Below are 12,323 nucleotides of genomic sequence, written 5' to 3' on the forward strand. Positions count from 1 at the left end.
TGGCCTCGAGTAGATATACAACTAGCAGGTGTATTATTATATTTATATTTTCTTGAAAATATCATACGGTAAACTATATTTCAGAATGTAGCAAAAATGTGTTTCTCATGAAACATGTCCATACTTTGATAGTGATATTTTCATTAAGTGCATTGGGTTGTTACAATAAAGATGGACATACAAAAGATTGATGAATATTTTACTGTTCCCTCTCAATCTTGCTCCACTCTCGCTCCTCCATTTTTTTTCGAATCTTACCAATTTGAGGTTATTTTGACCAAGAGCTAACCTCCTATTTGAACCTAGTGAACTCTTTATCCACCCATCTCTTCGTTGGATGTATTATGCCTTTTTCATCTTAGACTAGATGTCTATGTCGTTTCACAATTGCAAGGCAACTTTGACCAGTTTAGCTTATTGAAGAAATGTCATTAAATTCTTTCTCACTAACTTTGATGAGGGTTTGTTCTCTCCAAACTTATATTTGTAGTAGAAGTACAACCATGTTGCATACTTGACATTTTCTGGTCTCTCTCTCATCATAGCTTCTTTTCTAGTTGCACTCGTATTGTTTACGCTATTTCACACATTCGTCTATGGTGATGAAAGATTCAAATCCATATGATCTCTTTAGGTTCATATGTATTATATTCTAGGGGTTTCTCAAAAAGGAATTATGAAGGTATAGTAAAAAGTTCAAAACATTCTAAAAGCATTCATGTTGCTTGCTCAACCATAATCAACTTGTTTTGATCATGCAATTGTTGTTTCCTAGGGCTTATGCTTGTAGCACCGAACCAACTTATTACACACTTGACATTATTTATCGACTCTAATATTTACAGCTGCAGTCACGACAAGGGTTTGCTTCCTTCATATGTTACGCCGCTTGTACACATATCACACTAGAAAAGTCCACATATTGTGCCTACATGTCATGCATGTTTTGCACCTAGTCCTGGTGCACGTATACTTGTCTTGCTAGGTCTATGTTATCTTGCACTTGATTCGCAATCCAAACCCTGGAAGCAACTGACAAAGTTCTTCTACATGTAGCAATCCAAACCCTAGAAGCCACTGATAATGGTCTTCCATATGAACCATCATTGTCTCTCGCCGTAGTTATACGAACTTCGCCAGTGACTGTCCATCCAAACATACTTCTATGGGTCTTTATTCCACCGAAGCTAATGTCTTTTTCATACAATTGAATCCATGCATAACTGAACCACACATGTTAATACATCGAAAGCATGCTATGCTAGCGATATTCGTATTGTGTCACTTTTATATCTTATGATATGTAATAGTGGTGGGCCTAGAATTTTAGGTGCCACAATTTACATACGTTGTATAGACAAGCAAACTGCCATATGTAAATCTTATTCTAAAATTTAGCTATTTATGGAAACGCATTAAAATTGCTAAGCTTGTTGTTAATTCATCGATGACATAAGAGATGATGTCACTGCATGCAATAAATGATACTTTTTTGGATTGAGTACCATAATTGTCCATTAGAAGGATGCCATAGATATAGTGCGGGCCTAGAATTTTAGCACCAAGGTTACCTCAATTTACATATTTGGTGTATAGACAACATAACTATAATACACATGCTCAATTTTTGTGAAAAAAAATACAATATAAATAGTACCATTTGATTTAAACATAACCACAATCTCTAGTGTTAACTATATATTATAGACCATTTTGCATTTTAATAGGGAGTGTCACGGCACCCATGGCACCACCACTAGATCCGTCCATGACACGACTGAAAAATGATGTGGCACCGAGATATAAATTTTGCTTCCACCACACGATACACCGCTTACACACATATAATACATTGGATGTATATGTATATTGTGCTTACACAACACCAAGCGTGTTTTGCACCTGGTCCTGTTGCATACCTACATGTCTTGTTTGGTTAAGCGTCATCTCGCACTTGACTACCAACCCATAACCCGGAGGCCATTGCCGAAGTTCTTCCACAACCAAGCACCGTTGTAGTAGCTACGAACTTCGCCATGGCCACCATCCAAGCATGCTTATATGGGCCTTTGCGATCTACTCGTACCAATGCCTTTTCACACACAATTGGATCCATGCATGTTGATTCACCTAACTAATTCGTACATGTCAATACATCAACGACACACTATGCCGACGATAGTCGTCTCGTGTCACTTTGTTTATCGTATGATACGTAACGGAAATCAGGCTATTCATTTTGCTCCACACTCGGATCGAATTCCATCCATAAACCAAATAGCAAAGTGCCATACAGTAGTATGTTTTCGTATTCTAGCGGTTTAGCTATTCATGGAAACCCATGAAAAAACAATTTGCCGAGCTTGCTATTAATTTGCCAATGACACAAGACATCACCACATGCAGTGCATGATTCTTTCTTAGGATTGGGTTCAATAGCTGTCCAAGCAGTGTATTGTTCGTTCTTGGCCAAAACATATACTCCGTCCGTTTTTACTTACTCCGCATATTAGAGTTGACTAAAGTCAAACTTTGTAAAGTTTGACCAAATTTACAGAAAAGAATACAAATATTTAGCATAACAAATCTATATGACGTGGAAGTACATTCAACGACGAATCTAATGGTATTGATTCGTTGTTGTATATGTTAATATTTATGTCTGTAAACTTTGTCAAAGTTTGTAAAGCTTAACTTTGACCAAAACTAATAGGCGGAGTAAATACAAACGGAGGGAATAGTACTGTATTTATGATTATTATGAATGATGATGATATACAATAGGTACTAGTAGATATACAACAAATCTTTTGCATTGATGAATGGCAGCCGGTCCCAAAGGCACGCAAGCTTTGCTTGTGTCCGACTGGCGCCATGGATCAGGAAGCAAGCAAGCGCGGGAGAGAGTCCAAGACTCCAAGAACAGCCCCAAACAACCCTTGAAAAAAAAAGAAGAGAAGAAGAACCCCAAACAAAGACAGAATTAATACTGTAAGTGTAGAGAAAGAAAGGAATTAACACTGCTTGACCATCCATGCAGCCGAGGTAAAAAAGGCCGAAACGCCGGTCCGGGGAGAGGGCGGACCGGAGTCTGAACGGCCCGTTTCCAGTAAGAAAAAAAAGGAAGGCGGAGGAAAAACCTAAAGAAATCGCATCGTCTTTGTCCTGTGGCGGCACTGACGACCGCGCGCGGGCGGCGTCGACCGCGCCGTCGCCCTCCTTCCCCACCCCAGGTCGGGGCCCCCCTTCCCCCCACTCGCTCGCCTCGCCAGCTACGTCCTATAAATACCACCGCCTGCCTGCTCATCGGACCAAGCCATCATTCGCCTCGCCGGCCGCCTCCACCTCTCGCTCCCGGCCGACGTCGGAGGCGCCCGGTACGTGCCCGCGGCCGCTCTTGTTCCCCCCTCTTGCGCGCGCGGCGCCTCCTCAGGCCCCGCCATGGCTCGTTCGTTCCTTCGACGAATGCTTTGGTTCTGTCTTTGATTCGTCCTCTCTCTCCGGGAAGTTTTTTCTTAGAAAGATGCGAGTTCGCTGCTGGGATTCAGGGACGGGTTGGGTTGAGGCCGACTGTTTACCGTCCATTCGTTCATTGTGTGTGTCGCGCTGCTGCGAACCACTTTCCTTCCTTATTGTCATAATATCGGTTACAGCTATGCGAACTAGTACTACTTCTTGCCTTGTTATTCCAGCAACATTTTGATTACTCCCCAAATTCACGCCCTCGAACCCCGCCGAAACTTCCGTGCCACACGAATCCCTCCCTTCCAAAGCTAGCTCTTCCGCTGAAGCGCCTTTAAATAACGCCTGCTCTCGTCTGGTCTGGTCTGGTCTGTGGGCGACTAGCAGCTGCAGTAGTAGATGACACAGCTTCGGCTTTGGTTTTCGCAGGGGTGATTCAGAATCTTGGTTCGTAGCAGAGGTTCCGAACCGAGCCATGGCTGATGGCAAGTGCGGCGCGGAGGAGGAGGTGGAGGTCGCCGAGCCGCTGGGGCGGTGGCCCGTGCTGTCCTACGGCGTCGGCCACATGCTCAACGACATCACCTCCGCCTGCTGGTTCACCTACCTCCTCCTCTTCCTCCAAGAGATCGGCCTCGCCCCAAGGTACTACTGCTGCAGTAACCAATGCAGCCATTTTCATCAGCATAAATATCTTCTGACCCTGACCTGATCGTTCATGCCTTGCAGGGACGCAGCGATCGTGATGCTCTCAGGCCAGGTCGCGGATGGGCTGATGACCATCGTCGCCGGGGAGATGGTACAGAAATCAATCCAACTCGATCGAAACTTCGTGTTCTTGCCGGTCGACAGTGAGAACCATGATTCCATGAACAATGGCGCCTGAACAACGTGTGCTGTTTGATCACCTCCCGCAGATCGACCGGTTCGGGCGCTTCAAGCTGTGGCACATCGGGGGCTCGGTCCTCGTCGGCATCTCCTTCTCCTCGGTCTTCGGCGGGTGCCTCCTCTGCACCATCCTGGGCACCGACTCCTACCTCGTCAGGACCATCGGCTACAGCTTCTTCGCCGCCGTCTTTAACATCGGCTGGGCGGCCACGCAGGTCTCCCACATGTGAGCAAACGTCCTTGCTTTGCCTCCTTCAAACTTTGACTGACGAACATTTTACAATCTGACAAGTGTTTTGAACATTACTGATATTTGGTTGTGTTCCCAATCCTTCTGCCTTTCAGGTCGATGGTGAACTGCATGACATCCAACCCCACGAGCCGGGTGGCCATGGCGAGCTGCAGAAACGCTTCCACCATGGTGAGTCCTTCCTACGACCATGCACGCACGGCCATCTTTCTTGACTTGTCTGCTTTCTCTTTGCTTCACGCCACTGCCTCATCTCGTGCCAACATGCTTGCCTGTTCTATGATCTCTATTATGTATATACCTGTCACAACGTGACCCTGAAACAAAAATATGCTGACAGTGAGTGAGTGTGACAAATTACAGGTGGCTAATCTTGGTCTATATGGCATCGCGTTGGCAGTCTTTGGAATAGTGAAGGCAAAGACATGTGCGGACATTGTTGTTCAGGTAACCTTCTCCAAATCAGCTTTGAGTTCTAACATAACAGTAGCTTGTGAGCAAACGATTCACCGTGATTTTATCTTCGCCCGCAGTACAAGTGGATCGCGTACGTGTCCATCTTCGTGGGGTGCTGCTTCCTCGTGCTGTTCCACGCTGGAACGGAAGAGCCCACGTATGCTGACTTGCTGAGACTGAAAAAATAGCAGTTCAGAATGTGCACATAAACAGTGTTTTCTGAAAGAAAATCTTCTTATGGTGTTGCTTGCAGCTTGAAGTGCGAGCCTAACTGCAAGAAACGGGCTCGGATCGCGTGGAGCTACTGGTTCAACAAGACCCTCTACTACCAAGTCGCCCTCCTCTACATGCTTGCCAGATTGATCACCAACGTCTCTCAGGTTAACTTACACCCTGCTCTCTAATCGCCCTAGGCTAGATGTTCTTGGTGAAGATCATTTCTGGTGGAATTTGATTTCTGAAGATTTGCTTCGGCATCATGGTGTGATGAACTTGGATTATGAACACTATTGTTCTGTGGTTTGCAGTCGCTCATCGCGTTCTACGTCACCAGAGATCTGAAGATGAACGAATACTCCAAAGCCACCGTAAGTTCTTCAGTTCATCACCACCAATTTGAGTACCGTGATCTTCTTGGTTCAAGCGTTTGATCTTTGACGACGGGTTTCTGCAGATTCCGGCCATCATATTCTGCTGCAGCTTCTTGGTCTCCGTGGTGCTCCAGGAGATGAGGTGGAACAGCCGGCGGCTCAAGTCGCTGCTGACGATCGGGGCGACGCTGTGGGTGATCTCCGGCGCGGCGGTGTTCCTCCTCCCGAGCCAGATGCACAACCTCATGTACCCGCTGGCCGTGGTCATCGGCGCCGCCAACGCGCTGGTCATGGTGACCACCATCGGGCTGGAGAGCGCGCTGGTCGGCGAGGACCTCAACGGCTGCGCCTTCGTCTACGGCTCCCTCAGCTTCCTCGACAAGATGTCCTGCGGCCTCGCGCTCTTCGTGCTCGAGTCCTACGACGTCGCCTCCAGCTGCGGCGAGGAACGGGGGCTCAACACCGTCAGCAGGTACGGCACCGGGCTCATCCCGGCCTGCTTCGCCATCCTCGCCATCGTCGTCGCCTCCACCCTCAGGCTGCAGGACGACGACGTTGCCCGCGCCGACCGGAGGGCCAGGGCTTCCGCCGCCGCCGGCGCGCTGGAAGCTCCGCTCCTCGTCTGAATCAGTTCCCGCCCTCTGTTCGTATGTGGGAAAGAATTTGGGAAATGCTGATCCTTTTTCAATTAGATTTGAAAAAGGAAGGTAAGATAAGATGTACCATCATCGTCGACATGCCGGTGGTAATCGTGTAATGCAGCTCTTTCCAATTAGATTTGGGAAGATGCTCGTCAGTTGTTTATCACATACCATCAGACAGTCCCAGCTCCAATTTTGAGTGAAGTTTCAGGCGCATAATAAAATTTAGGAGTATTTAATAAAAAACTACCACATTTCGTCAAATCGTGCCTACAAACTACCACTTGACAAATTTATGCCAAAAACCACCACTTTTTGACTAATTTTTCCTCAAAAACACTAGTAATTGCGTGACCGAAATTAAACATAATTATGACAGGGTTGGCCCACATGTAGGCGATGACATGGCACAGTAGTCAACTCCGTTAGATTGACCGTTACGTTGACCATTATGACATGTGGGGCCCGTATGTCAGTGTTGGTAAAATTTCTCAAGTTTCTAATGAACATACTAATTACATTTTTTTCTGAGAAACACATACTAAATGCAACTAGTTAGGCTAATCTAACCACGCGGGCCCTGTGAACAGTGGCCCATCTAATCCTAACAAACCACTAACCCATTCCTAACCTACCCACTAACCCATCACCTAACCAATTCTTACCGCTCGCGCCGCTCTGCCCAGGCCGTTGGTGGATACGCCGCCGGAATACTGACGGCCGGGACGCGCTGTGGGGAGGCCCAGGCCGCCGCCCGGTGTCTCGCCGCACCTGCAGGTCGCGCCATGGGGAGGCCCAGGCCGCCTCCCTATGGCTCGCCTCTCCAGATGCGGCCGCACAATAGCTTTCCTCCTTGCGCCGATGAGGCCACCGGCCGTCCCCCGTCCATTCTTCATGTCCAGAAGATCCGCCACCTCGCGCCGGTCATCTCCACGGAAGAACTCGTCCGCGGTTGTACTGCACCAACCGAATGAAGCCGTCTTCCTCGCCGGCACCCGAAGACCAAAATAGTCGATTCGTCCTCCTCGACCTCGAAGCCGACGCCATATGATACGTTATGAGCTTCTCCATCTTTTCCCTCTGCTCTAGCTGTCGCGTTGGTTCCGTAGTCATCGTTCCACGAGCTCCGAGCTCTGGCCGCCGCCATGACCGACGAGGCAACGAGCTCCATGCTCCAGAGTTCCTCTGCTCGAACCCGTTGCATACGTGCGCTCATTGCGTTCCCAAAAACTAGTAATGCCGCTTAGTTTGCTTGCCAGCCAGCCACGACCCCACACCCGTGCATAGCCGAGCTCTGCCGCCGTCACCCGTGCACAGCCGAGCTCCGCCGCCGTTTGAGCTTGCCACTGCCGCTACAGGCCGCCCAAGCACCAGCCGCTGTCACCTTTAGACACGGCGCACCGCGCGCTCTCGAACGAGCCTAGCCGCGCGAGCAGCCATCACCGGAAACGGCCGGACGAGCTCCAACACAAGGTGTTTGTTAAAATACAAGAGAGATAAGGAAGAAGAGGGTTGACGTGTGGGCCCCATTTGTAATAACGGTCACCCTGGGTTATTCATTTAGAAAAGGCGAATTGGGCACTTTCCCGATAAGGCAATTTTTAGTCAAATATTAGTCAAACAGTGATAGTTTTCGGCACAAAATTGTAAAATGGTGCATAATTGGTTTGCTACCAATATTTGGCTTGCCAAATGTTGACGCTGCCAACTATTAGTAATACCAAGACTTGCCAACTATTGGCAACTTTATGTGAGAGAGGCAAAACAACTCCTAGTCAACCAATTAGTTGACTATATTTGGCACAATGCCAGACATTGGCATGCCAATTTTTGGCAGCAAACCAATTATGCTCGTAGACACGCTTCAACGAAATGTGGTAATTTTTTTGTAATACTCAAAATTCAGAAGGATCAAATTTGTAAAAAGATTCAGGACAACAAATTTTTCAAAAGGAACTTGTTTGATCGTGGAGGGTTCTCTACAGATGGTCACATTATTGTACAAGAGGAACAGCACAAGGAAAAAAAGACTAGCTCGAACACTGAAAACATTCATGGAAGAAGAACTGTGGCAAGAAATGCAGAGGGGTGGTGCTCATTCACAGCTCGTCGTCCTTGCGGTGCTTCTTGCCCTTGCCGTCGGCTGCCGCGCCGGTGACCTTGTCCTTCACCTCCCCGACCTTCTCCTTCACCTTCTCGTACCCCTGGTTGGCCTTCCCCTTGGCCGCCTCCGCCGTCTCCCAGGCCGTGTCCTTGGCCGCCTCCGCCGTCTCCCACGCGGCGTCCTTAGCCGACGCCGTCTTCTCCAACGTGGCGTCCTTGGCCGCCCCTGCCTTCTCCCCGACAGTGCCCTTGGCCGCCTCGGCGTTCTTCCACGCGGCATCCTTGGCGGCCGCGGCCTTCTCCGCGGCGGTATCCTTCGCTGCCGCTGCCTTCTCCGCGGCCGTCTGCTTGGCCGCGCCGGCTTTCTCCGCAGCGGCGTCCTTCACGTTCGCGGCCTTCTCCGACGCGACGTCGTTGTATTGCTTCAGCTTCTCCTGCGCCTGCCATGTGGCGTCCTTGGCGGACTCCGTCGTCTCCCACGCCGCGTCCTTCGCGGCGCGGGCCTTCTCAGCGGCGGCATCCTTCGCTGCCGCTGCCTTCTCTGCTGCCGTCTGCTTGGCGGCGCCGGCCTTCTCCGCGGCTGCGTCCTTCGCAGCCGCTGCCTTCTCAGCGGCCGTCTGCGTGGCGCCACCGGCTTTCTCCGCGGCGGCGTCCTTGGCTGCCGCTGCCTTCTCCGCGGCCGTCTGCGTGGCGCCGCCGGATTTCTCCGCGGCGGCGTCCTTGGACTGCTTCAGCGTCTCGTACCCCTGGCCAGCCTTTTCCGCAGCCGTGTCCTTGGCGGTGCCGGCCTTCTCGGCGGCCGCGTCCTTGGTTTGCTTCAGAGTCTCGTACCCCTGTCCGGCCTTCTCCTTGGCCGTCTCCTCAACCTTGGCCTTGCCCTGCTTCGACCGCTCGTGCGTCTCGGCGCCAGTCTTGGCGGCCGCCTCCGCGGTCTCCTTGGTCTTGTGCTTGGCCTGCTCCGCCTTCTTAGACGCCTCGCCGGCCGTGCCCTTCACCGTCTCCGCCGCCTTGTCCTTGGCCTGCCCCGCCTTGTTGGCCGCCCCGGTCGCCGCCTGCTCCGCCGCCTCCTTGGCGTCCGAAGCCTTGCCGCTCGCCTGCCTCCCCGTCTCTGCAACACACACAAATCAACGACCGTCATCAGCATCAGTGTCATTCAGGATGAACAGCGTGCCGAGCGCGGCTGCGCGGGAGCACGCATACGTACCGGAGGCGGTGTGCTGGACGGTCTCGCGGGCGGACTTGACGGTGTGCCCGGCCTTGCGGGCGGCCTCCTCCTCGTCGGCGTGGTGCTTGAGCCCCAGCCCCTCGGAGATCTTGTCCAGGCCGAGGCCCTCGGAGATCTTGTCCTTGGCCCACCCCGTCCACGACTCTTCCTCCTTGCCCGGCGCCACCTCCGCGCCGCCCGGCGTCGTCTTCGCCGCGGACGCCGCCTCGGCGGCCTCCCGCGTCGTTTTGGCGGCCGCGGGCGCCGCCAGCGCGAGCAGCACCAGCAGCGCCGCCGCCGCGAGCCTCTTCGACACCGCCATTGATTGGATTGATTGTCCCGAGCTGCTCGTGTTGTGTGCTTTGCGTGCTCTGAATGGAGGATTGCGAGGGAATCAGTAGGAGTGATCGGGTTTGGGTTTTGTGGCGCGGCGCGGGGTTTTATGGGGCGGGAGGGGGCGGACGCGTGGAGGGGTTGGTGCGGGCGAGGCGGGTGGCGCGGCGACGGGTGTCCGGGCAGGGTGTCACGTAGCCCAGACACGTCGTCGTCTTGCTCTAGTCGGCACACACGCGGCCGTCGGAACTCGGGAGGCGATGGCTCTGAATTCGCAACCTGCTTCTAGTCGCTTCGGCGCCTTCTCTTTGTCCAGGTGAACCTCGCGTGTGTGCGGACACGACGGACCGTTGCGAGCTTTTGATTCGCATGATTTCTGGAATAGTAGAAAAGAAATGCGGGATAATACACAATTGTATGTCAACTTACATTTTTATATGATTTGGAAAACACGGGAATTTTGTATGTAATGACATAGGAAAACCTCATGAATTACAGAATGAGGTTTAAGTGGATGAAAATTCTCGCTCAAAATGGGATGCAAAAGCAATCTTTGCTCTTTTTTTTGAGAACAAAGGCAATCTTTCCTAAGTACCCATCCTAATCCTAAAAATCTAACGGCTTTTGTTGAGAAATTAATATGGGTCTAAATCTTCCAAAAACCTTATACAGTTCTTTTGAATGAAAGGAGCACTTGGGGCTTATTTGGTTTGTACGATTCTAAAATATTGTAGCAAGAGAAAAACACAGAAATAAGATAAAAATGCATGAACAAAAAATAAGGATAGAAATATATCGGATTTTTTTTAAGTTTAGACGTTTGGTTAACAGAAATAAATAAGTACACGACTCTTGGGATCAAATTTTCCCAAGACTCTCCGGTGTCTAGTCTCACTTGTTTCATTTTGGACCATGTTCCACTAGTAATTTCGGTGTGCACATCTTTTCCTCGTCCTTCGCTTTTTATATTTGAATTAGGTTGGGCCTAAAACCCGCCCTGTAGGTCAGTCATTGCCTCATATTGGGCCTCGGCCCCTATTCGCCAATCTGCCTAAGGGAGTCCTGAATTAGGGGGTGTTCGGCTGCCGAACTATACCTTCAGCCGGACTCCTCGACTATGAAGATACAAGACTGAAGACTTCGTCCCGTGTCCGGGTGGGACTTTCTTTGGCGTGGAAGGCAAGCTTGACGATGCGGATATTCAAGATCTCCTACCATTGTAACTGACTCTGTGTAATCCTAACCCTATCCGGTGCCTATATAAACCGGAGGGTTGTAGTCCGTAGGCAATCAACTCCATACACAACAATCATACCATAGGCTAGCTTCTAGGATTTAGCCTCCTTGATCTCGTGGTAGATCTACTCTTGTACTACCCATATCATCAATATTAATCAAGCAGGAGTAGGGTATTACCTCCATCGAGAGGGCCCGAACCTGGGTAAAAAACATCGTGTCCCTTGTCTCCTGTTACCATCCGGCTTTGACGCACAGTTCGGGACCCCCTACCCGAGATCCTCCGGTTTTGACACCGACATTGGTGCTTTCATTGAGAGTTCCTCTGTGTCGTCGCCTTTAGGCCCGATGGCTCCTTTGATCATCAACAACGATACGGTCCAGGGTGAGACTTTTCTCCCCGGACAGATCTTCGTCTTCGGCGGCTTCGCTCTGCGGGCCAATCCGCTCGGCCACCTGGAGCAGATCGAAAGCTACGCCCCTGGCCATCAAGTCAGGTTTGGAAGCTTAAACTACACGGCTGACATCCGCGGAGACTTGATCTTCGACGGGCTCGAGCCACGGCCAAGTGCGCCGCACTATCTCGAGGGGCATGATCTAGCTCTGCCCCCGGACAGTGTCCTGGAGGCCGCACACGCATCGGTTCCGACCCCTAACTCGGAGCCCATTGCGCCAATTGAGGATGAGCGGTTGGACGTCACCTCGGGGGCTGCGATCCCGAAAGCGATCGAGCCGAACGCTAGCCCCGCACTCTACACGACCCGTGACTCCGAGGATCCGGACTCCTCCCCGGACTCCGAACCCCCCGCGCCCCTGCCAATCGAATCCGATGGGGCGCCGATAATGGAGTTCACCACCGCAGACATCTTTCAGCATTCGCCTTGTGGCGATATCCTGAACTCTCTCAAGTCTCTCTCCTTATCAGGAGAGCCCTGGCCGAACTACGGTCAGCGAGGATGGGATACGGACGATGAAGAAATTCAAAGCCCACCCACCACCCACTTGGTAGCCACTGTCGACAATTTAAGCGACGTGCTCAACTTCGACTCAGGAGACATCGACAGCATGGATGACGATGCAGGAGATGCCGACGAACCAACGCCCATAAGGCATTGGACAGCCACCTCATCTCACGATGTGTACATGGTGGATACCCCTAAAGG

General features: G+C 50.9%; 2 protein-coding genes across 2 annotated transcripts; one reads left to right on the forward strand and one right to left on the reverse strand.

The window, feature by feature from the left end:
* Nucleotides 1-3,242: 3,242 nt before the first annotated feature.
* On the forward strand, nt 3,243-6,488 carry LOC125552900 (major facilitator superfamily domain-containing protein 12-like). The gene is made up of 10 exons (XM_048716616.1): nt 3,243-3,377; nt 3,892-4,104; nt 4,189-4,258; nt 4,377-4,573; nt 4,693-4,768; nt 4,961-5,044; nt 5,131-5,210; nt 5,307-5,433; nt 5,581-5,640; nt 5,727-6,488. The coding sequence occupies exons 2-10, from the start codon at nt 3,938-3,940 to the stop codon at nt 6,267-6,269; spliced, it is 1,404 nt and encodes a 467-aa protein (XP_048572573.1). The 5' UTR covers nt 3,243-3,377; nt 3,892-3,937; the 3' UTR covers nt 6,270-6,488.
* Nucleotides 6,489-8,226: 1,738 nt separating this feature from the next.
* LOC125552899 (embryonic protein DC-8-like) lies at nt 8,227-9,997 on the reverse strand. Its single transcript, XM_048716614.1, has 2 exons — nt 9,592-9,997; nt 8,227-9,495 (listed from the first exon to the last, which is right to left on the reverse strand). Exons 1-2 carry the CDS (start codon nt 9,911-9,913, stop codon nt 8,384-8,386), a joined length of 1,434 nt encoding a protein of 477 aa, XP_048572571.1. The 5' UTR covers nt 9,914-9,997; the 3' UTR covers nt 8,227-8,383.
* Nucleotides 9,998-12,323: the final 2,326 nt, after the last annotated feature.

This window comes from Triticum urartu, chromosome 4, assembly GCF_003073215.2.
Source record: "Triticum urartu cultivar G1812 chromosome 4, Tu2.1, whole genome shotgun sequence".
NCBI classification, from domain to species: Eukaryota; Viridiplantae; Streptophyta; class Magnoliopsida; order Poales; family Poaceae; genus Triticum; species Triticum urartu.

Bases quoted from the DNA above. Each gene is read 5' to 3' on its own strand.
- LOC125552900 (XM_048716616.1), top strand. From the start codon at position 3,938: ATGGCTGATGGCAAGTGCGGCGCGGAGGAGGAGGTGGAGGTCGCCGAG. The intron at 4,259-4,376 runs GTACAGAAATCA...CACCTCCCGCAG, and splicing joins CCATCGTCGCCGGGGAGATG to ATCGACCGGTTCGGGCGCTT. The intron at 5,045-5,130 runs GTAACCTTCTCC...CTTCGCCCGCAG, and splicing joins GTGCGGACATTGTTGTTCAG to TACAAGTGGATCGCGTACGT.
- LOC125552899 (XM_048716614.1), bottom strand. From the start codon at position 9,913: ATGGCGGTGTCGAAGAGGCTCGCGGCGGCGGCGCTGCTGGTGCTGCTC. The intron at 9,496-9,591 runs GTACGTATGCGT...TGTGTGTTGCAG, and splicing joins CGTCCAGCACACCGCCTCCG to AGACGGGGAGGCAGGCGAGC.